This window comes from Girardinichthys multiradiatus, chromosome 3 (assembly GCF_021462225.1).
Source record: "Girardinichthys multiradiatus isolate DD_20200921_A chromosome 3, DD_fGirMul_XY1, whole genome shotgun sequence".
In the NCBI taxonomy this organism is placed as follows: Eukaryota; Metazoa; Chordata; class Actinopteri; order Cyprinodontiformes; family Goodeidae; genus Girardinichthys; species Girardinichthys multiradiatus.
Genome location: NC_061796.1, coordinates 48960525 through 48980168, shown reverse-complemented (window position 1 = coordinate 48980168; position 19644 = coordinate 48960525). Strand labels below are relative to the sequence as shown.

At 43.2% G+C, this 19644-nt stretch overlaps 2 protein-coding genes across 4 annotated transcripts; one reads left to right on the top strand and one right to left on the bottom strand.

The window, feature by feature from the left end:
- The first annotated feature begins 860 nt into the window (after window positions 1-860).
- On the top strand, window positions 861-13254 carry polr3glb (RNA polymerase III subunit GL b). Its single transcript, XM_047361183.1, has 8 exons — window positions 861-1049; window positions 6229-6408; window positions 9362-9491; window positions 9582-9650; window positions 10019-10075; window positions 10207-10298; window positions 10429-10545; window positions 12972-13254. Exons 2-8 carry the CDS (start codon window positions 6292-6294, stop codon window positions 13056-13058), a joined length of 669 nt encoding a protein of 222 aa, XP_047217139.1. The 5' UTR covers window positions 861-1049; window positions 6229-6291; the 3' UTR covers window positions 13059-13254.
- LOC124865772 (thioredoxin-interacting protein-like) lies at window positions 11715-19644 on the bottom strand. Of its 3 annotated transcripts, XR_007037661.1 has the most exons (8): window positions 19006-19644; window positions 18675-18750; window positions 18443-18590; window positions 17703-17915; window positions 17480-17626; window positions 16722-17027; window positions 16459-16592; window positions 11715-12747 (listed from the first exon to the last, which is right to left on the bottom strand). XR_007037661.1 is itself a non-coding variant. In XM_047361179.1 (7 exons), exons 1-7 carry the CDS (start codon window positions 19331-19333, stop codon window positions 16545-16547), a joined length of 1266 nt encoding a protein of 421 aa, XP_047217135.1. In that variant the 5' UTR covers window positions 19334-19643; the 3' UTR covers window positions 15510-16544. The 3 variants fall into 3 exon arrangements, 2 of the variants coding, with proteins under 2 accessions (XP_047217135.1, XP_047217137.1); XM_047361179.1 differs by lacking the exon at window positions 11715-12747 and having other exon boundaries at window positions 15510-16592; window positions 19006-19643; XM_047361181.1 differs by lacking the exon at window positions 11715-12747 and having other exon boundaries at window positions 15510-16592; window positions 19084-19625.

Genomic DNA, 19644 nt, shown 5'->3' with positions numbered 1-19644 from the left:
TCATGAATAAAACTGAGGTGCAATCTGCTGTCCCTTCCTGGATTTTAAGTTTGAGAAAAGTTCTGGTTCTGCTGCTGGCTTCATCTCATGGGGTCACATGTTGTAGAAACCGATCTTAAACAGGTCCAAATTATTCCTTCAACATCCTCCTAGTTGTAAAGGAGCATTCTAATAAAACCCGATTGATGATCAGTTTCTGCTTAGCCTGGTTCTGCTGCTGTTGTTATTTGTGCACCGTCCAATAAGCAGTGAAGCTGTCTGCATCACAGCAGCTTTCAGAGATCTTGATTAACCTGAAAATAATTCCTGAGAGCAGAAACTATTTTAGATTTATTTATCACCTGCAGCAACTAGATCTGAACAGGACAGAAAGAGCATTTAACAGGCGCGCCCTGGGATGAAAACAGAAAATACACATGGGTGCAGCAGAAGCTCCTTGGATGTCTGAACAGTTATTGTGTTCTCTATAGAAAGAGAAAAAATAGAAAATGAAGCAGCAGTGAAACCGATGGTTCTCCAGGAAGGTGTCAGAGCTAAACACAGCAACACTGGGCCAGATGTAGCTTCTAGAAAACAGACAACAACGAGCTGATGGCAGCGAAAACGGCATCATCTGATCTTAGAGCTTCCACCTGACTGTGGGAACAAATATGGCCTATAAAGCTGATTCTGGTTCTGATTCTGATACATAAAAGAAACTATGAGATGATTCAGGGAACACAGAAAGTCCAACAGCTCTGGGACCATCAGGCTGTTCTCTGAACCCAATAACCCCCCACGGCCTGCGGTAGGAGAGAGATGGGAGGCACCCTGCAGTAAACCTAGAGAACACTTGGTGGCAGCAGTGAGAAACGTAGGACTGAATCAGAAGAAGAAGAAGAAGAAGAGCTGGCGGGCAGCAGAATGTAAACAGGAAGTAAACCTCTCATAAAACATCAAAACATGGCGCGTTCTGTTCAAAGTTTCTGTTTTTGGGGGTTCTGAAGGGGTGATGAAAAGAAGCCTGGAGGACGTGAGCCGTTAGCACCGGAACCGGAACCCACTTAAAGGTCAGAACAAGCCGAGCCGAGCGATCACCATGGAAACTGAGGTTCTGCTGGAATTCTAATATTAGAACTTCTTTATGTTGTCAAACGGAGGTTCTGATCAGGTTATGATTAAAATAATTGCCTCAATCACTCTGATTGGTTCAGTTTAAATTGGATCTCTCTAAGATTCTGTCAGAGGTCCTCTGGTCCAAACATATCAGAACCACCAGAAGGAACAAGAAGAAAAGTTTAATGAAATCAGTCTTGTGTGAATGGAGGAGTCCTGATCGGTTATGTGTTTCCATCATGGATCTAGATACAGATCTGAACATTCAGAAGCACCTGGGAACAAATGAGCCTCTGTGGAAACTGTGAGACCGGATGGTTCTCATTAATGTGTTTTAGTCCATCACAGCCTGGTTCTATAGAACCCACATTTGGAGGTATTGCCTCAGAAAGTCACCTGACTTAAAGATGGACTGAGGGTAACACACTCAGAGACAGCATCCCGAATCAGTAAATGGGTCACTACTGGGCCTCTGCAGAGCTTGAGAACATGCTGAGGAGATGATTCAGTTGTGGACTACCTCTAAAGCATGCAGGACACAGGTCCTACAGGGATGAAGTTGGACACCCCTGTGGGGTGTTTCCAGTCCTGTAAGGCCTGCAGCTCCTAGAGATGCATCTGGAGGAGCAGCTCCTCCTGCTACTCCTCCGGGGCCATCCAGAGGAGCAGCAGAAGGACCTCCACAGAATTTCTTTGCATGTTTTCTAAAAAACAAAACAAAAAATTAAAGATCCAATTTAAAATGAAACAGCTTCTCATTTCCACTTTAAACGTTTGCATCGTCAACTGATTTTAAGTGCAAAGGAAAAAGAATTTTTTTTAATTAAATCATTGATTAGGTAATAAATATTAAAAGAAATAAACTTTTTTAAGCTCTTCTGTTCTGTTCTGATAGAATGTAGAAACACGAAAGGCCAGGATCGGTACCCATCTGGGTATTTAGTGATACATGGATTTGTAAACTTGTTACAGCAGCTCTCAGTAACACAAGCAGGGTGCAGATAGGAAAAAATGTGCAATCAAAGAAGAACAAGGAAGATTTGCAAAAACAAGTAGTAATAATAGAATAAAATAAATTATGTACAGTAAAAAGTGGAGGTCATTTGTGCTAAAGTGACAATGATTGCAGGTATTTACAAATTCAGAGGTTGTTGCACAAGTTATTATACAGTAGAACAATCTGACAGCGATGGGGATGAAGGACCTGCTGTAGCGCTCCTTCCTGCACGGAGGGCGTCTCAATCGGCCACTGAAGGAGCTGCTCAGCTCAGCTCCTCTACGGTCCGGTTCAGTGGGTCAGAGGTTATATTCATGATGGATCTGAGCTTGGCTAACATCCTCCTCTCAGCCTCCACCTCCACAGAATCAAGTGGGCCGCCCAGGACAGAGCTGGCCCTCCTAACCAGCTAGATCAGTCTCTTCCTGTCCTGCTCTGTGCTGCCTGGGGCCCAGCAGACGACAGCATAGCGGATGGCAGAGGCTACCACAGAGTCATAAAATGTCTTGTGTAAAGGCCCACTTGCTCTGAAGAACCTCAGTCTCCTAAGAAGGTGAGGTGACTCTGGCCCTTTTTGTACAGGGCGCTGGTGTTATGGGACCAGTCCACTTAATTGTTGAGATGAACACCCACGGGACAAGTTTCTGCTCCTTCTGGGCTGGGAAAACTGGAACAACAGATTTAAAGTTAAATGTGCAAGCTTCAGGCTTTATAATGTTAGATGTTTGTCTCAAAGCCTTTTGATTGGTTACTTTACGAACAATAAAATAATAATTTTAATAAAAAATACTAAGAAATGTATTTTCAGCTCTGCTGAAAGTCACTAATGATATTCTTATGGCCTCAGATAATGGACTTGTGTCTGTTCTGGTTCTGTTAGATCTCAGTGCTGCATTTGATCCAGTCGATCATAATATTCTCTTAAAAAGGCTGGAATATGCTGTAGGGATCAGGGGAACAGCACTAGGCTGGTTTAAATCTTATCTGTCTGACAGATTCCAGTTTGTTCATGTAAATGATAAATCATCTTTAAACTCCAGGGTTAATTGTGGAGTACCACAGGGTTCAGTACTTGGGCCAATTCTCTTTACTATATACATGCTTCCAATAGTTAAAATTATCAGGCAGCATAGGATACATTTTCACTGTTACGCTGATGATACTCAGCTTTATTTATCCATAAATCCTGATGAACCCAACCAGTTAGATAGACTACAAGCATGTCTTGAAGATATAAAAACTTGGATGACTTTAAATTATCTGCTTCTAAATTCATTCAAGACAGAAGTTGTCGTCTTTGGACCGGAGTCTTTAAAAAAGAAACTGCTTAGTCAATCACTTAACCTGGATGGCATTAAATTGACCTCTGATAATAAAGTAAAAAACCTTGGTGTTAACTTTGACTAGGACATGTCATTTAAATCCCATATTAAACAGGTTTCTAGGATTTCCTTCTTTCATCTCCAGAACATTGTCAAAATTAGAAATATCCTGTCCAGGAGTGATGCTGAAAAACTAGTTCATGCATTTGTTACTTCAAGGCTGGACTATTGTAATTCTTTACTATCAGGATGTCCACAAAATGTAGTTAAAAGCCTTCAGCTGATTCAAAATGCTGCAGCAAGAGTTCTGATAAAAATTAAAAAGAGAGATCATATTTCTCCTATTTTAGCTTCCCTTCATTGGCTCCTTGTTAAATCCAGAATAGAATTTAAAATTCTCCTCCTCACATATAAAGCCCTTAATGATCTAGCTCCATCATACATCAGAGATCTGATTGGTCCATATGTTCCTAACAGAGCACTTTGTTCTCAGACTGCAGGTTTACTGGTGGTTCCTAGAGTCTCTAGAAGTAGAATGGGAGGCAGATCCTTTAGTTATCAGGCTCCTCTCCTGTGGAACCAGCTCCCAGTTTTAGTCCGTGAGGCAGACACCCTGTCTACTTTTAAGGCTAGGCTTAAAACTTTCCTTTTTGATAAAGCTTATAGTTAGAGTGGCTTAGTTTATCCTGAACTATCTCTGTAGTTATGCTGCTATAGGCTTAGGCTGCTGGAGGACATAATGACCACTTTCACTCTCTTTGCTACATTCTCATACTACTCTCCAATTTAGCATTATTTGCTGTTATTTCAGTTTTTAACTTTGTTCTCTCTTTTCTCTTCCTAGAAGCTACACCTGGCCTGACTCTGTGTCTACCTGTGACACCTTTCTGGAGAGGGGAATCGTCCAAGCTTCTGCTGGCAACAACTTAATGCTCACCTTCTACAGATGATCCGCATGGCCCTGTCTTTCAGTGTTTAACCCTTTCTCTCTCCTAGACATGGCTACTGACTGAGTTTCTACTGTAACTAACTCTATGTTCTCTCTTTCAGACTCTAACCTTGAAAACTGGATCAGAGTTTATCTGTTCTTTCTTTCTAGATGAAACGACTAAAGGAGCTACATCCATTAACATTTACTTTTCCTTCCCATAGAAAGTACTCCTGGATCAGTGCTTCTTTGTTCTCTTTGTGTCTCTGCTCTGTTCTCTCAAACCCCCAGTCGGTCGTGGCAGATGGCCGCTCACATTGAGCCTGGTTCTGGTTCTGCTGGAGGTTTCTTCCTGTTAAAAGGGAGTTGTTCCTCTCCACTGTCGCTACATGCATGCTCAGTATAAGGGATTGCTGCAAAGTCAACACCAGTGACTGTCCACTGTCTCTACATGCTCATCCAGGAGGAGTGAATGCTGCAAGTCACTGACTGGATGCAATCTGCTGGGTTTCCTTAGATAGAAAAACTTTTTATCCAATTTGAATAAATAACTGAATCTGACTGAACTGTTCAATGATTACGATTAATTGGAATGTATGAACCTGACTGGGAATCTGGATGATTGGACTGGATTGGACTTTGTAAAGTACCTTGAGACAACATGTGTTGAATTGGTGCTATATAAATAAACTGAATTGAATTGAATGCTGGAAAAGCTGTTATGATTCTTAGAACATTTGTAGACCTGAAGGGTTTTGTCCCACCGTCTCTCCATAAAGAGCTGCTGGGGTTTTCCTTCTTTCTTGATTTCATGATGGTTTTGTGTAAGGTTCTGACCCAGGTTGGGTTTGGGTTAGAAACCCATAGAAAGATCTAGCCGACACTGATTCAGTAAGGACGGTTCTGATCAGTACAGATCAAGTTAATACAAAAATGAGGAGTTTAGGATTAAAGCAAGTAAAATATTTCCTGTCAGTACTGGTTTGAGGCCAGTATCAAATCCGAGTCTGACCTCAGACGGGAATCTCGAACAAAACCTGGAGCTCTGATTGGATCTGCTCAGTAATAATCAGTCAGTTAGTCCAATTCAATTCAATTCAGTTTATTTCTATAGCGCCAATTCACAACACATGTTGCCTCAAGGTACTTTACAAAGTCCAATCCAGTCCAATCATCCAGATTCCCAGTCAGGTTCATCCATTCCAGTTAATCCCAAATCATCAAACAGTCAGATTCAGTTATTTATTCAAATTGGATAAAAAGTTTTTCTATCTAAGGAAACCCAGCAGATTGCAGTGATGTGGACCTGATAACTAAAGGATCTGCCTCCTATTCTACTTCTAGAGATGCTAGGAACCACCAGCATGGGGACAATTTACAGCCAAAAATTAAGAGCACATATTTTCAATTTGAGAGCAGGATTTCATTCTGCTTGCACTCAAAACGTCTGCTTTCTTTCAAATATACTCTGTTCTCTCTCAAATCTTTGTTTCTGCGCTCTGATCTAATGCTTCTTGCATAGATCATTTCTCCTCCTGCTTGCTTCATCCTCCAGGAGTGCAAACTTGCTCTTTGCTCGGATCAAAACTGCGTTCTCAAGTTTCTTCCCTGCAAATCCTTTTTGCTCTCTCTCAGATTAAAGTCGTATCATCTCCTAGCAACCATATCAGCCAATAGAATGACAGTGTGCAACTGCTAGGTCACAGGCTTATTTGGGATGCACTTGTTTTGAGTACAAGCAGAATGAAATCCTGCTCTCAAATTGAAAATATGTGCTCTTGATTTTTGGCAGTAAATTTCCCCCATACACCAGTAATTCTGATCCGTCTTGGAGCAGTAAAGCTCAGCTATTGAAGGTCACTGAAACCGTTTCTCTGTTTTGTCAGGGTCCAGATTCACCCGGTCTGAGTCCTGGTTCTGATCCTGTTTCTGACCTCTAAGTCTCAGCGATGATGGCAGACCGTGGGCGTGGCCGCAGGACTCTGAGTTTCATTGTGGACTCAGTGGGGATCAGCAGAGGAGACTCTCTGCCTCCAGCTGTGCAACAGCCGATGCCTGTGTTCCCCGTAAGCCCCGCCCCTTTATTCTCACCTGACTCCTATCCTCAGGTGTTTCTGAACTGATCTAACTTGAATCCAGAGGCTGGAACATACCATGCTGCCTTTGATTTGTCTCAGAAGTTGGACCTCGGATCTGGATCATCACATTCCTGGGATGTTTTGGTCTGCAAAGTGGAAACCAGTTGGATTTAACTGTTGTTCTGCTAGGTGCTGCTCAGTCAGGTGTGGCAGAACCTCTGTGCTGTTGCTTTAATGACATACAGGCCAAGTGCTGATCAATCATTCAATCAAGTTAATCAGAACTTTATTTATCTAGGGCTTTACATACCACAAGGCAACCAAAGTGCTGCACACTTTAATAAAATAATAAAAAATACAACAAGATAAAATCATTACAATACAAGCATTATACAAAAACAACACAATAAAACCCCATAAAATAATCAATAGTGAAAGGAAAAGGCAGGGCTAGGACCGGCCTACTGATCATGCTGTCTGGATAAGCCAGTGCAGAAAAATCCGTTTTTAAAAGAGATTTAAATTCATTAACAGTTCTGGCAGAACTCTCAGACAAAGGAAGACCAGTCCAGAGTTTAGGAGCTCTGTCTCCTCTGGTCACAAGTCAAGACCCTGGAACCCCCAGGAGCATCTTCAGATCTCAGAGCTCTACCAGGATGATAACTGTAGGAACTCAGAAGGATAAGGAGGTGCCAGACCATTCAAAACTTTAAAAACAAATTTAGGAGAATCAGAAAGCCAAGAGAATGCAATACGAAGGAAATGTACTCACACCATCTAGTCCCGTTGATAGGCGGGCACCTGGAGATGGTGGAGGAGAGACTGGTCGGTCCCATTATAGAAGGTGCTGCAGCATTTTAAATGATACTATAATACTGAGGCGACTGAATATGGAAACAGAAGGGGGTGGGGTAGGTATGAGCGTACAACGCATTGCTCACTGTTTGTTTTGGTCGCATGTCATGGCGGCAGACACACGTGTAGCGGCGTGTGCGACGGCGATGCAGCTGGACGGCCAAGTTCTCCTCTCGATGCGCTCCTCGCTCAGTGATGAAAACAATGAGTGGAGCAACAAAAAGTGCACATTTTAGTTGATTCATGTTTCCAGTGATTTGTTAGCAAGCAGGTTCACTGTTTGCTCTTTATTTAGTTTCTATATCACAAACAGCATCAAATGCTATTAATGTACAACACCTGGAGTAAAGAACTACATGAGTATTTGATATTGAGATTTTGATTTTTATACCTAATTTTATGAAAATATATACATAAAGATTTTTGCATGAAAATGCTTTGGTGCAATTTTGCACCGTTTAAATAAAAATATTAATTGTACTATCTGCAGATGATTAAACTATTGTGAATTTCACCCAGCCAGGTTTCACAAAATGTATATATAACACTATATTAGGGGTTAAATAGCTTGTTCTTTGAAATATGTACATCTTCAAAACCGAATCATTTGAACTGCCTTTTTAAAGTGAACGGATCCTGATGATTTGGTTACCCAGCAGCCCTCAATTACCATCTCATCTCTACTTTCAAGGGTATCATGAGGAAGATACGGCTTTGCTAGTTAACCTCAGATGATAAAAGCTAGACTGGACTTCTATACAGTGACCTGTGTGTCAAAATTTATACATTTTATAAAGGGACAATCTGATGAGTCTTTGGAGCCAACAGCGCTGCTGCATCCTGTCAGCAGGTCAGAGTCCCCAAACCCAATGATCTCCGTTTTATTTTCATTTAAGCAGAGGAAGTTTAGCTCCATTCATGTTTTAACATCTTGTAAACTCGTATCCATCAGATTATAAGGTAAATAAATTAGGATGTCATCCGCATAACAATGAAATTACACATTATAGTTTTTAAAAATGGACCCCAGTGGAAGCAAATAGGGCCTAAAATGCAGCCTTGAGGACCACCGCGTTTAAGTTGGACCTCTTGGAAATTAGCCTAAAATTTGTGACAGCATTCGGGTCCAGGTTGCTATTTGTAAAAGCGGCTGGAAAACAACCCAAGAAAAGAAAGGTTCTAAGAAAACCGACTAAGCATGGACCAACAGCACCAAAGACCTTCGTCAAGAGTCTGGGGGGACTGTCACCTGGAGAATATGAAGGCCTCAGGTGTTGAACTATGCCAAAAATCTGAGAGGTGGTCACAGGCTCAAAATGTTCTAGACCAGCAGGAAATACAGGTGAAGTAGCAGCATCAGGTAAGGGTCAAACCTGAGCAACTATAATAGGCATGTCCTTCTTCCATCATCTCTCTGTGCTCCAGCAGGTGCTTCTTAGCACACGGTGTGTGTTCATTGAGCCTCAGCTCTGGAGCAGGTTTACAGCATCTAAGAGGAACAGCAACATCCTCAAATACTCAAACAAACAGATCTAAAATCCCTCAGGAGCTTCTCAACATCTCCAAGCTGGAGGAGCTCCAGAGAGGAAAGCTCTAAAAGCAGCTGAGAACTGCAACACGTCTGTGTGCTGATCAGGTGACGGGAGCGCCCAGAGGTGTGTGAGCCCGGAGCTGACCATAACAGATTAAAATCACATTAAACGAACAGATGATCAGAAAGACCAGAGTCAATAATCTCCATGTAAACTTAAAATTAGATCCAAGTCCAGGGTGTGTGTTGGACCACACACCACCTGATCAATGTCAAAAAGTCTTTTGTTAGCAGCCGAATGTATAATAAATAGTTCATACCTTCAGCGTTCACTACATCTCATAGACACAGCAGCCATATTTGATTTTGACCTCAGGGTCGCTCTAAACCTTCAGCTGTAGAGGTGGACGTTTCCGACTTCAGAGGAAATTCTTGTTGTACCGATTGGGAACTCAGGAAATATGATTTCTGAGGACAAATCAAACGCACCAATAGTAACAATGTTGGCAGCAGTGCTCTCTGGGAGCTGTAGTTGACTTTTCTGTTGTTTTCCAGGTGATTGAGCAGAAGCCCCTGCCCCTGACAGGTGGGGAGGAGGCAGAGTACCTGACGGCACTGAAACAGGACTTCAGAGGAGCCATGAGGAGTCTGCCGTGCTTCATCCAGCCGGCCGCTGTGCACCGAGGTCTGATTCAAGTAATCATTGATCAATAATCAGCTTATAGATGAAGCTGCACTCTTATTGTGAAAATCTTCTCTCTGTACATCCTGTTAGATGTGGAACGATACTCTGATAAATATCACCTCAGCGAGCAGATGGACGGCCTCACTGACTGGATCATAGGTGAGAGGTCCAATGTGACCCCCAGTTCTGTTCGATTAAGCCTGGTTCAGTTCAGACCGTTTCATTCTGGCTTTGTCCACTTCAGTTTTGTTCCGATTGATTTCATTCAGTTCTTGGCATTTGATACCGACTCAATTCAGACCAGTTCAAAAACCAACCAGAACTCTGTAGTCTGGAGACTAGAAAGGGACATTCACAACAGCTCCCCCTACTGGACCGAATGATTGTTATGTCTATAGATCATTTAGAGCAAATATTAATTGAAACAAAACTGTCAAAGGAAACCCGGACATGTTGAACCTGCCGAGGAGAGCTGGGTTCTGTTCGCATAAATAAGCCCTGCTGTCAACCTGCTGTTTCTGTTTCAGACTGGAAGAGATTCCCCAAAGAGCTCCGGGTCCGCATCAGGAAACCATCCAGAGATGGTCGGTACTCTGATTACATCCCCCTGTAATCTCATTACCTTGCCAGTAAATGTATTTTCCCCAGCAGCTTACCCTTGTGGGCTCAGCTGTTGAATCAGTGACAGCAGCAGTAGTTTGCTCTGTGTCCTCAGGGGCAGCACTCACCTGCCTGGGCGGTGGGCAGTCAGGAGAGATGAAGAAGAAGAAGGTTGGCGAGAAAGAGGAAGTGCTGCTCAAGTTAGAGGTAAGACAAACTAGAGTTGGTTTTACTGGAAACCAGTCCGACTGGAGAGGTTAACTTACTCACCTGTGAGGCAGCTTCAGGTGTTTAAACCACACTCACATCATGTGACCTGTGTCATGTGACCTTTCAGACACTGGAGAAGAAGGAAGAGCAGGAGAGCTCTGAGGAAGAGGGCGAGGGGAAGAATAAACAGAAGGAAGAGGAGGCCGAGGCTGAAGAGGAGTACGACGAAGAAGAGTTTGAGGAGGTGAGGGGAGGTCATGTGACCCTGCAGGTAGCCACCTTCAGGTGTTCGGTCTCACCTGTGGTCATGTGACCTGTGTACATCAGCTCACATGACCACAGGTGCTTCCTGTGGAGCCAGCTCAGGTGCTGCCAGCACACTGGCTCTAGTGCTCTGCAGAAACGCTACTTTAGCACGTCCTCCATGTAGTGAGTGGCACGGTCCCAGAGGGAACCAGAACCAGTCTGCCTGGAAGGTGGGTTTCTGAATAAAAGAGGCACTAAAATGAACGTTCCACTGATTTCCATCAATGTTATCTAAATACAGCATTTTAGCACTAAAACTGGGGATCAGTGAGACACAATACCTGTTAATATAAATTACACAGAGCGACCAATATGAAGCACAGCTTATTTACACAGTGCTTTCATCTACCCATAAAAATATAAACGATAAACCAGGTATGATATAAACAAATAGAATTCAGTTGGGACGTTGTGTGGAACATAAATAAAAACAGAGAACAATGACTTGCAAATTCTGTTCAACCTAAATGCAACTGAATCCACTACAGGCCAGTCTAGAAACTGCACTCTTTTACTGCGACACCATTCTGCAGGCATCAAACCCAACATGAGTGAATAAACAATAAAAAAAACAGTAAATGTATTACAATAAATATCTTGTCTTTGTAGTGGATTCAGTTGCATAAAGGTTGAACAGGATTGGCAGATCAACGTCCCAACTTCACTGGAACGGGGTTGTAGTTTAGTTATTTTGTTTTGCAAAAAATGTTTGAGGAGTGTATACTTCTTCAAAGAACCTGCTTTTACATGTTTAATATTATTAATAAGAATAATATTAATGATAATAGTAATAATGATGATGATGGTGCCTTGTGATGGACTAGTGCCCTCATGTCTTCCACATCTCTCAGCTGGAAATTGCCATTGCCTTCCCCTACAACCTGGCAAGGATGAATAATAATAATGATGCCGTGTGTGTTGTTGTTCAATAATATGCTTATGTTATTGAATATTTAATTATGTAACCATTCAGTCTGTCAAGTACTGTCCTGGGAATACCAGTCCAATATGGCACTGGTAATAGAACAGTAGATGAAAGAGTGAGTCGAGTACTGGCATTACTGACCCGCAAACTCTGCACACACATGGAATAACAACAACAACTTCTCCTTAAAATGTAGGACTTTATTAACAAAAACAATTCAACTCCAAGTAAAAATATTTAAATGAACAAAGCTAGTACAATTCAACTAAAACTACCAAGCAGAATCAAAGAATAAAGAAAACTAATACAAACAATGGAACCACTGTAATCATTCAGTGATATGACAGTTAAATGTGGATTTTTATGTTTAAAAAACCAAGAAACCAAGAAATTAGTTTTAAAACTAATCAATGACAACAGTTGGTACGTCTTCAAAACAATAAAGTCACAATGCAAAATCAGAAGCATACATAAAACAATATTTTAGTAAAATAACATTTTGAAAAATATAATTTTTCAAAATAAATGATGATTTTAACTAACCATCACTTGGAGTAATGGACTACTAAAATGGCGGAGAGGAACGTCTGTGGACCATCAAGAGTCAGATGTAAATATTTGACTTTGATGGCACTAGCATTAGCGGTTTTGGCTATCAAAGGAAAGTAGTTTATTTGCCAACCCTTTTAGTTTCATATGGGTTTAAATACCATTTATACTAATATTAAGATGTATATGAACACCAGCAGGTGCGTTATGGCAGATCTATGTTTAAACCACTCATTAAAATAAAGTTTGGCGTAACTTTACAACAAAACACAGACAAATCGACTAGCCTCAAGGCTTAGAGTTCCTATTAGCTTCACCAGGTAGCCACCACCAAAAACAAAGCAAACCACCATAAAATAAATAAGGTCTAGATTAGTTCATCTTAAACTAATTGTCTCTGCCCAGACACCACCTCTTACATGAACTGTTCTGAAGAACAGGAGGTCCAACCTCAATGAGTTGAGTAGCGAAGGTGATCAAAGAACCGTGGCGCAGCTCTCAGTAGCAGCTGGGGGGTAGCTCCTCCTACCCAGACTGGCAGACAGGAAGGCGTGTGATGCTGGTGCTTCTTACGTTGTCGTCTTACTCGCAAGGGGGAAACCGCTTTACTCGACGTGATTAGAGACACCGTCTCATCTGGGGAAATCTCTGGCTCAGATTCCTTTTCTGCAGAAGGTCAGAAATACATTTTCAAGACAAGATTGTCGCAATTACCCATTTAAAATGAACGCTGGATGCACTAACAGCAGATCTTTACTTAACTTAATGGAAACATTACTTAATAGAAATCAATGGAAGTCAATGAGAGTCAATGCAAGGTCCTGACAACATACAGTAAGACAAGAGTGTGTATGTGTTATTTATGACTGACTGGTTTCTTCGTCCCACAGGAGACAGATTATATCATGTCGTACTTCGATAACGGCGAGGACTTTGAAGGGGACAGCGATGACAACATGGACGAGGCTATCTACTAAAACAATGCTTCTCTGGGCCATGGTTCTGGTTATGACTCGACTGCTGATTATAAAGAGTTTTATCCGAGTGTTCTTAATGTTTTGTACGAGCATTGTTTTTATTATTTAGTTTTCTTCTGTTGGAAAAATAAACAAATGTGATGTTTGGTGTGGTTCTGACTCAGAAACCCACTGAAGAGATCGCAGTGTACAATAATGTGAGTTTACTCTGCAGTACTCTTATTACTCTGTCCGGTACTGTGACCCAGAGCCTACTGACATAAAGGAGCTTTTCAGCTCTTTGGGTTCTGAGGTGGAAACCAGGTGGAGGTAACTGACGTAGAACTGACCACGACCACAACAATCAGCTGCCGACTAATTAAACCATTCACACTTACAGAAATCATTCAGTAATATTTTTAAACGACTACCGGTTCCTCCTGATGATCTGGATCAGTTGTACTGACAGCAGAGGAATTACATTCACCTGGCTCTAGATGCTTGGTCTCATGGAACCCAGTTCTGTACAGGCAGTTCAGACTCCTCTGCAGGCCCACTTCATGCGCTCTGGAATTGGTTGTGCATCTGTGATTGGCTGCTGCTACATTAAGACCTCGGATACAAAACGTTGCCCTGATTTTTGTCTGCAGAAACAGAAATGGAAATCTGAGCTGCTGACTCAGATGCTCCAGCTGTCTCTAAAGAAATGGTCTTTAGCCAATCACATGCTACCTAGGAGGCTCTCAGCCAATGAGAGTGAGAGTACTGTGCACAAAGAAGGGTGATAGGGGAGGGGCTTCTGGGTGCTGGGTCAGCAGCAAGGTGAGAGTGTGAATGTGCAGGCAGAACATGAAAACCTAGTAAACCCAGGCAAGGTTCGGAACATGGAGTAGTGGTATAGCGCCACAACCCATATACAGAGGACTTAGTCCTCAGCTGTCCCTGCTCAGCGGCCCAACCCAGAGACCTATGCTGCATGTTTTCCTCCTCTCTGTGACCCACTTCCTGTGTGCTTACCTTCAGAAAACAACAAAAATAAAGCAACAAAAACATCTTAAACAACCCAGTAAACCCGGTTAAAACAGAACCGCTCCGTGGCTCCTGCTCCACATTCAACAACCCAGTTAACCCGCTGGTTCTCTCAGTGGTTCTGTCAGTGTTTTGTCTGGTTGTTTGTACTGTTGTTGTGTTGCAGATTCTGAGAGCAGCTGCAGAGGCCGTAAACAGCAGGTCCGATTACACATACACACAGGCAAACAGGGTCAGAACAGTGCTGTAGCTTCGCTGCCAGTTTAACTCCAGGTTTACCAGCCTGTATCAGACCCTCTGCAGAACTCAGATGTGGAACCAGAACTGAAACTTGAATTTCAGTCCCTTCGTCCAACCCTGCTGCTGTTCTGCTTCTTAAACTGTGACTTTTTCCTTTTCTGCTTCTGTTTCTCAGAAAGTTGTTCTGGTTCTGTTCAGTAGCTTTCTGAGAAGATGAAACTGAGACAGGGCAACAGCTGTGGAGCTCGGCAGCGTCCCGGCAGAGCTATCTTCTAAATATGTCCTGCAGTCCTCGTGTCCAAACCAAATCTGATATCTCAGTGTAGGTCAGCTGCAGTTCACTGACCTAGGAAACACTTTTATTGCGAAGGAGGCAGGAGGTGTTTTATTTTGAAGGGAAGACCAGCTCTTGGCTTCTGCTTAGTGATGTTGGGGTCTGATGGTTTTTGAGAAGCTCTGGTTTTGATGATTCTGGAAACAGGAACCAGTGTTTCGGCTTCAGAGCCATAGAGAGGATGGAGATGTTCCTTTTCTTCTTTTTATGATCGCAAACATAAAGACGTGAAGACATTTAAAAAAAGTGGACAAAAATTCAATGAAACCTGGAAAGAAACTAAAACCACATGAGAGCCAAATGTTTACATGTTCTCATTAAATTAAATTCAGTTTATTTATATAGCACCAATTCACAACACATGTCGTCTCAAGGCTCTTCATTCACTCATTAAACCAGAAGAGGTGCAGCATGGAGGGATCTAGAAAGAAATGCTTTAAAATACGGTAATTCATTAAATTGTTTCCATGTGTTTTAATGTAATTGATCTATAAGTAGTAGTAAATAATTATGAATTAATATTTGCATTTATGTTCAACCCCCTTTACTCTGATACCCTAAAATAAAATACAGCAACTTGCCTTTAGAAGTCTCCACGTCCAGCTGATTGAGTCTAACTGCAGATGTTCTGATGTTTCTGGCCTCAGAGGTTTGTTGGAGAACATTAAAGAACATCCTGGATCACGAAGACCAAGGAACAGCAGACAGGTGTTCACATATTTATAAAATGTGTTCAAATGTATTTTTGTTTTGGTCTGGAACATCAAATCTAAATAAAATAGCCTGACGTTTGTGGCTGGGGGTGTGAATACTTATGCAAGGCTCTGTAAACAGCATCAGCGTGAACAATAAAGATTCAGAGAATGAAATATGTTCATAAGTTGTGAAAAAGTTTATTAAAGGTATACAAAAATGAAAAAAATCTGTTAATTTACTAAATATACATGAAATATAAACGACTTCCTGTTACTGTAGTAAAAATTCCACGTATTTACAAAACAATTTTCACAACAAAAACATTTAATGAACATTAACATAGTTACATAAGCCGAGTCCTCCTTAAAAACAGCCGAGTCCTCCTTAAAAACAGCCGAGTCCTCCTTAAAAACAGCCGAGTCCTCCTTAAAAACAGCCGAGTCCTCCTTAAAAACAGCCGAGTCCTCCTTAAAAACGGCCGAGTCATCCTTAAAAACAGCCGAGTCCTCCTTAAAAACAGCCGAGTCCTCCTTAAAAACAGCCGAGTCATCCTTAAAAACAGCCGAGTCCTCCTTAAAAACAGCCGAGTCCTCCTTCAAAACAGCCGAGTCCTCCTTAAAAACAGCCGAGTCCTCCTTCAAAACAGCCGAGTCATCCTTAAAAACAGCCGAGTCCTCCTTAAAAACAGCCGAGTCCTCCTTAAAAACGGCCGAGTCATCCTTAAAAACAGCCGAGTCCTCCTTAAAAACAACCGAGTCCTCCTTAAAAACGGCCGAGTCATCCTTAAAAACAGCCGAGTCCTCCTTAAAAACAGCCGAGTCCTCCTTAAAAACAGCCGAGTCCTCCTTAAAAACAGCCGAGTCCTCCTTAAAAACGGCCGAGTCATCCTTAAAAACAGCCGAGTCCTCCTTAAAAACGGCCGAGTCATCCTTAAAAACGGCCGAGTCCTCCTTAAAAACAGCCGAGTCATCCTTATAAACGGCCAAGTCATCATAAATAGCCAAGTCATCGTCATTAAAAGCCGAGTCATATAAAAGATGCCAGTATAAAAGCGAGCTGGTGTGACTGGTGGAAATCTGATGGGCCAGTTTGGGTCTTTGACTGGACGTGTGATGAACGTACCTCCACACCCATTGTCTGCCCCCTCATGGCAGCAGGAAGGGATCTTCTACAGTCTTAAAGGGACAGTGACCTCCTTCTTTCTTTGCTCAAAAGACTGGAACAGCCTGTCGAGGGTCAATGGGTTCTTGATCAACCTGAAGACCACAGAAGGTCATCGATCAGACAATCATCATCGCAACTGAACCTGAACCTCATGATGTTCCTCTGAATGTTCACCATCCGACAGAGTGAACCAAGCTGTAGGGCTGGTTGGGCTGTCTCACCTTGCTGTAGGCAGGGGGAGGAGGGTAGCACCCTTCAGGAACTCTCATAAAGAGCCCTCCGTCATCATCATCATCATCCTCAGCACCGTCGTAATCATGGAGCAGCGGCGTGCAGAGGCCATTCACCCTCAAGTCCCTGTGGATGTTGCTGTAGCTGGGGGGGGGTGAGGGGATGGAGGCCCAGCTGCTAGAGGCCTGGCTGCTCATGCTGCTGGTTCTGCTGCCGACCCCACTGAACTGGGTAGTTCCAATGACCAGAGGCAGTTCCAGGATCAGCTTCTCACTGCCAGGAATGTGCAGGTAGATCTGAAGGAGGGAGTAAGGTAGATGTTATTTTAATGTTCTACTGTTTGAAGTTTTATCTAACTTCAGACGATGGAACCCCATCAGCAGCTGGGGTCTTCGTGAGGGATCTTCATCGGGTTATTGTTTAGCCTCAATCTCACTATGTGGCCTGTTACTGTTTTAGTCTTCAGGTTTATTTGGCCATTCAGAATTTGAACAAACAGATATTTCATCTGCATAAATGTTCAGTTAAGCTGGACTTCTTCCTCAGCTTGTTCATAAAAACAAACCCTGATAGAGTCCCAGCGTGGAGCCCTAATGAGCACCTTTAACTAACTCCAGATGGTCTGATTTCTGTTCACATTTAGACTCTTTCAGGAAAGTAATCAGTTTCTTTAATCAAAAACTAAAAGCTACAGTTTTAAATACCTCCTATGGCACCATTTCTCATGATAACATCACAGATGACTCACCATGAGGGTGTAGTCCACCTTGATGATGTCACAGCCGAGCAGTGTGGGCCTCAGTTTAGGGACTCTGATGGTCCTCCCTTGCCACATGTCACACATGCCCGAGATGATAGGGTTTCCTCGAACCGCCGTCAGTTTCTGACGCAGAACCTGTAGAGGAACCCAGAGTTGAAACCAGCAGGCGGGCCCTGAATGGACAGTAGGTTCAAACACGGTGAGCGCTCACCTTGGTGTGGCTGTTGATGATGTACGAGTGTTTGGCGATGATGGCGGCCTTTGGCACCACAATTCGGGAGCAGGAGTTCTCGAACTTAGCATTGATGTTGATGTCTTCACCCTCGCAGAACCCCTTCCTGTCGATCTGAGCTGTGATGGATACTTGGCCGTCAGGGATGAACATGCAGGTGACCTTCTTCTGTTTGGAGGCTGCAGCGGGAGCCTGGAGGAGTAGGATAAGGATCAGGATCAAGATCCTTTACTTCTCTTTATTGTGTCCAGGTCTCGGGTGTTACAGCTCTGTTAGACCTGTTGAGTTTCTGCTTTACTCAGAACTTTACTTAGAGCTTTGTGTGTTGATTCACGTTGGTAGAAAATCATTGACCAGAATCATGGTATCAATGTTTTGGAACCAGGCGCAGGATTCTTAGCTTTCGGTTGTTGCTTCTGCTCTCTGATTCCTAAATCTGAATGTGAAAATACAAACTGATCAGAGGTTATGAAAATGTTTCCTGATTTTGGATTCTGATGATGCTTTCAGCTCATGGATCATGGAAACAGGAAATAACTTTGTCCTGATTCTTGGACTCTCTCAACAGTTTAAAGATTTTATACTTTCCTGTGATTCATGATCAAACTTTCATCTGTTTCTTATTATGTTAGAAGCTGATGGTGCTGATGCTGATGTGTTCCCAGTGAGCGGTGTGACATCGCTTGCTATTGGTTCTGATCGGTTACTGCGGTTCATACCAGCAGGTCGGGTTGGTTTACATCCAGCGGCTCTTCTACTTCAAACTCCCGCTCGCACTGCAAAGCATGCTGGTAAGGTCGCTGCAGCTCCGCCCTCACGTAATACCGGACAGACCCAAACTTCCCTTTGAAGGATGATACTAGGCGCCTGCAGGCAGAACCCAGCAGGACCCAGCAGGGTCAATGATGTGATCAATAATTGAAAGATGAGCTGAACGGATCAGAGACTTACCCTGAAGGAGGAAGCTCGAAGCCGAACTGGAAGCTGAAGGATTTCCCAGCAGGAAGCAGGAAGCAGCCATCAGGGCCTGAGACACAGAGAGACAAGAGGAATGAGAAGATAGTGAGGAACACTAGGAGACAACGAAAGTTATGAGGAGACACGGAGGGACAGTGAAGTTTAGAAGACTGACACCTTGTCTCCATGACTCAGCACACATGGATCGAGACCAGAACAAAATCGAGACCAGAACAAAATCACACGGGACCCATAGGCTTACTAACTTTAACTGACCTAAACCGCAGATAAACTCTGACTGCTGATCTGGAGCTCCTCATCTAACCTGGTTTAGTATATTTCAGTGGACCCAGCAGGTCCTGATGGACCAGACCCAGTGGTCCAGCTGCAGCAACCACATCACCTGTGCTCAGAACCTCTTCCAGCCGAACCTCTTCCTCATACTTCAGGTACTCCACCTCCTGTCTGCGACTCCGGCTCTCTACGCGAGCACACCCAGCGGCAGTGACCCTGAGGCCAGTTAGCCTGCAAGGGGAGCCCGCCTCCAGCTGGACCCAACCAGACAGTTTGTCCCCACTGCTGTAGAAAGTTCGGGTTGGGTCAGAGAAGAGAAGCTGGAACATCCTGGGCTTGTTGGCTGAGGACAGAACCATGATACCGACTGGACGGAGAGTGATGAAGATGTTTTCTTAAAGTGGAAGGTAACAGCAGGAGGAAGATTAATCAGACCAATCTGAACAGTTTGTTAGAGTCTGGATGGTTCTGCAGGGCAATGAGGAAGTTCTGCTTTATACCCGAGGGGTGTGGGTCAGTGTTCTGTTACCACCACACTGGGCAGCACGTGCACACTGTGTGCACATGCACAGCGTTCAAAAACAGAGCACTGTGATTGGTCAGCCCTGACAGTAAGCCAATCAGAGCTCAGAAAGGCTGCATGGACAGCAGCTGGACTGAAGAGGACCTG

Bases quoted from the DNA above. Each gene is read 5' to 3' on its own strand.
- polr3glb (XM_047361183.1), top strand. From the start codon at position 6,292: ATGATGGCAGACCGTGGGCGTGGCCGCAGGACTCTGAGTTTCATTGTG. The intron at 6,409-9,361 runs GTAAGCCCCGCC...GTTGTTTTCCAG, and splicing joins AGCCGATGCCTGTGTTCCCC to GTGATTGAGCAGAAGCCCCT. The intron at 10,299-10,428 runs GTAAGACAAACT...GTGACCTTTCAG, and splicing joins AAGTGCTGCTCAAGTTAGAG to ACACTGGAGAAGAAGGAAGA.
- LOC124865772 (XM_047361179.1), bottom strand. From the start codon at position 19,333: ATGGTTCTGTCCTCAGCCAACAAGCCCAGGATGTTCCAGCTTCTCTTC. The intron at 18,751-19,005 runs GTTAGATGAGGA...TCTGTGTCTCAG, and splicing joins ACTGAAATATACTAAACCAG to GCCCTGATGGCTGCTTCCTG. The intron at 16,593-16,721 runs GTGAGACAGCCC...TGTGGTCTTCAG, and splicing joins CTCCCCCTGCCTACAGCAAG to GTTGATCAAGAACCCATTGA.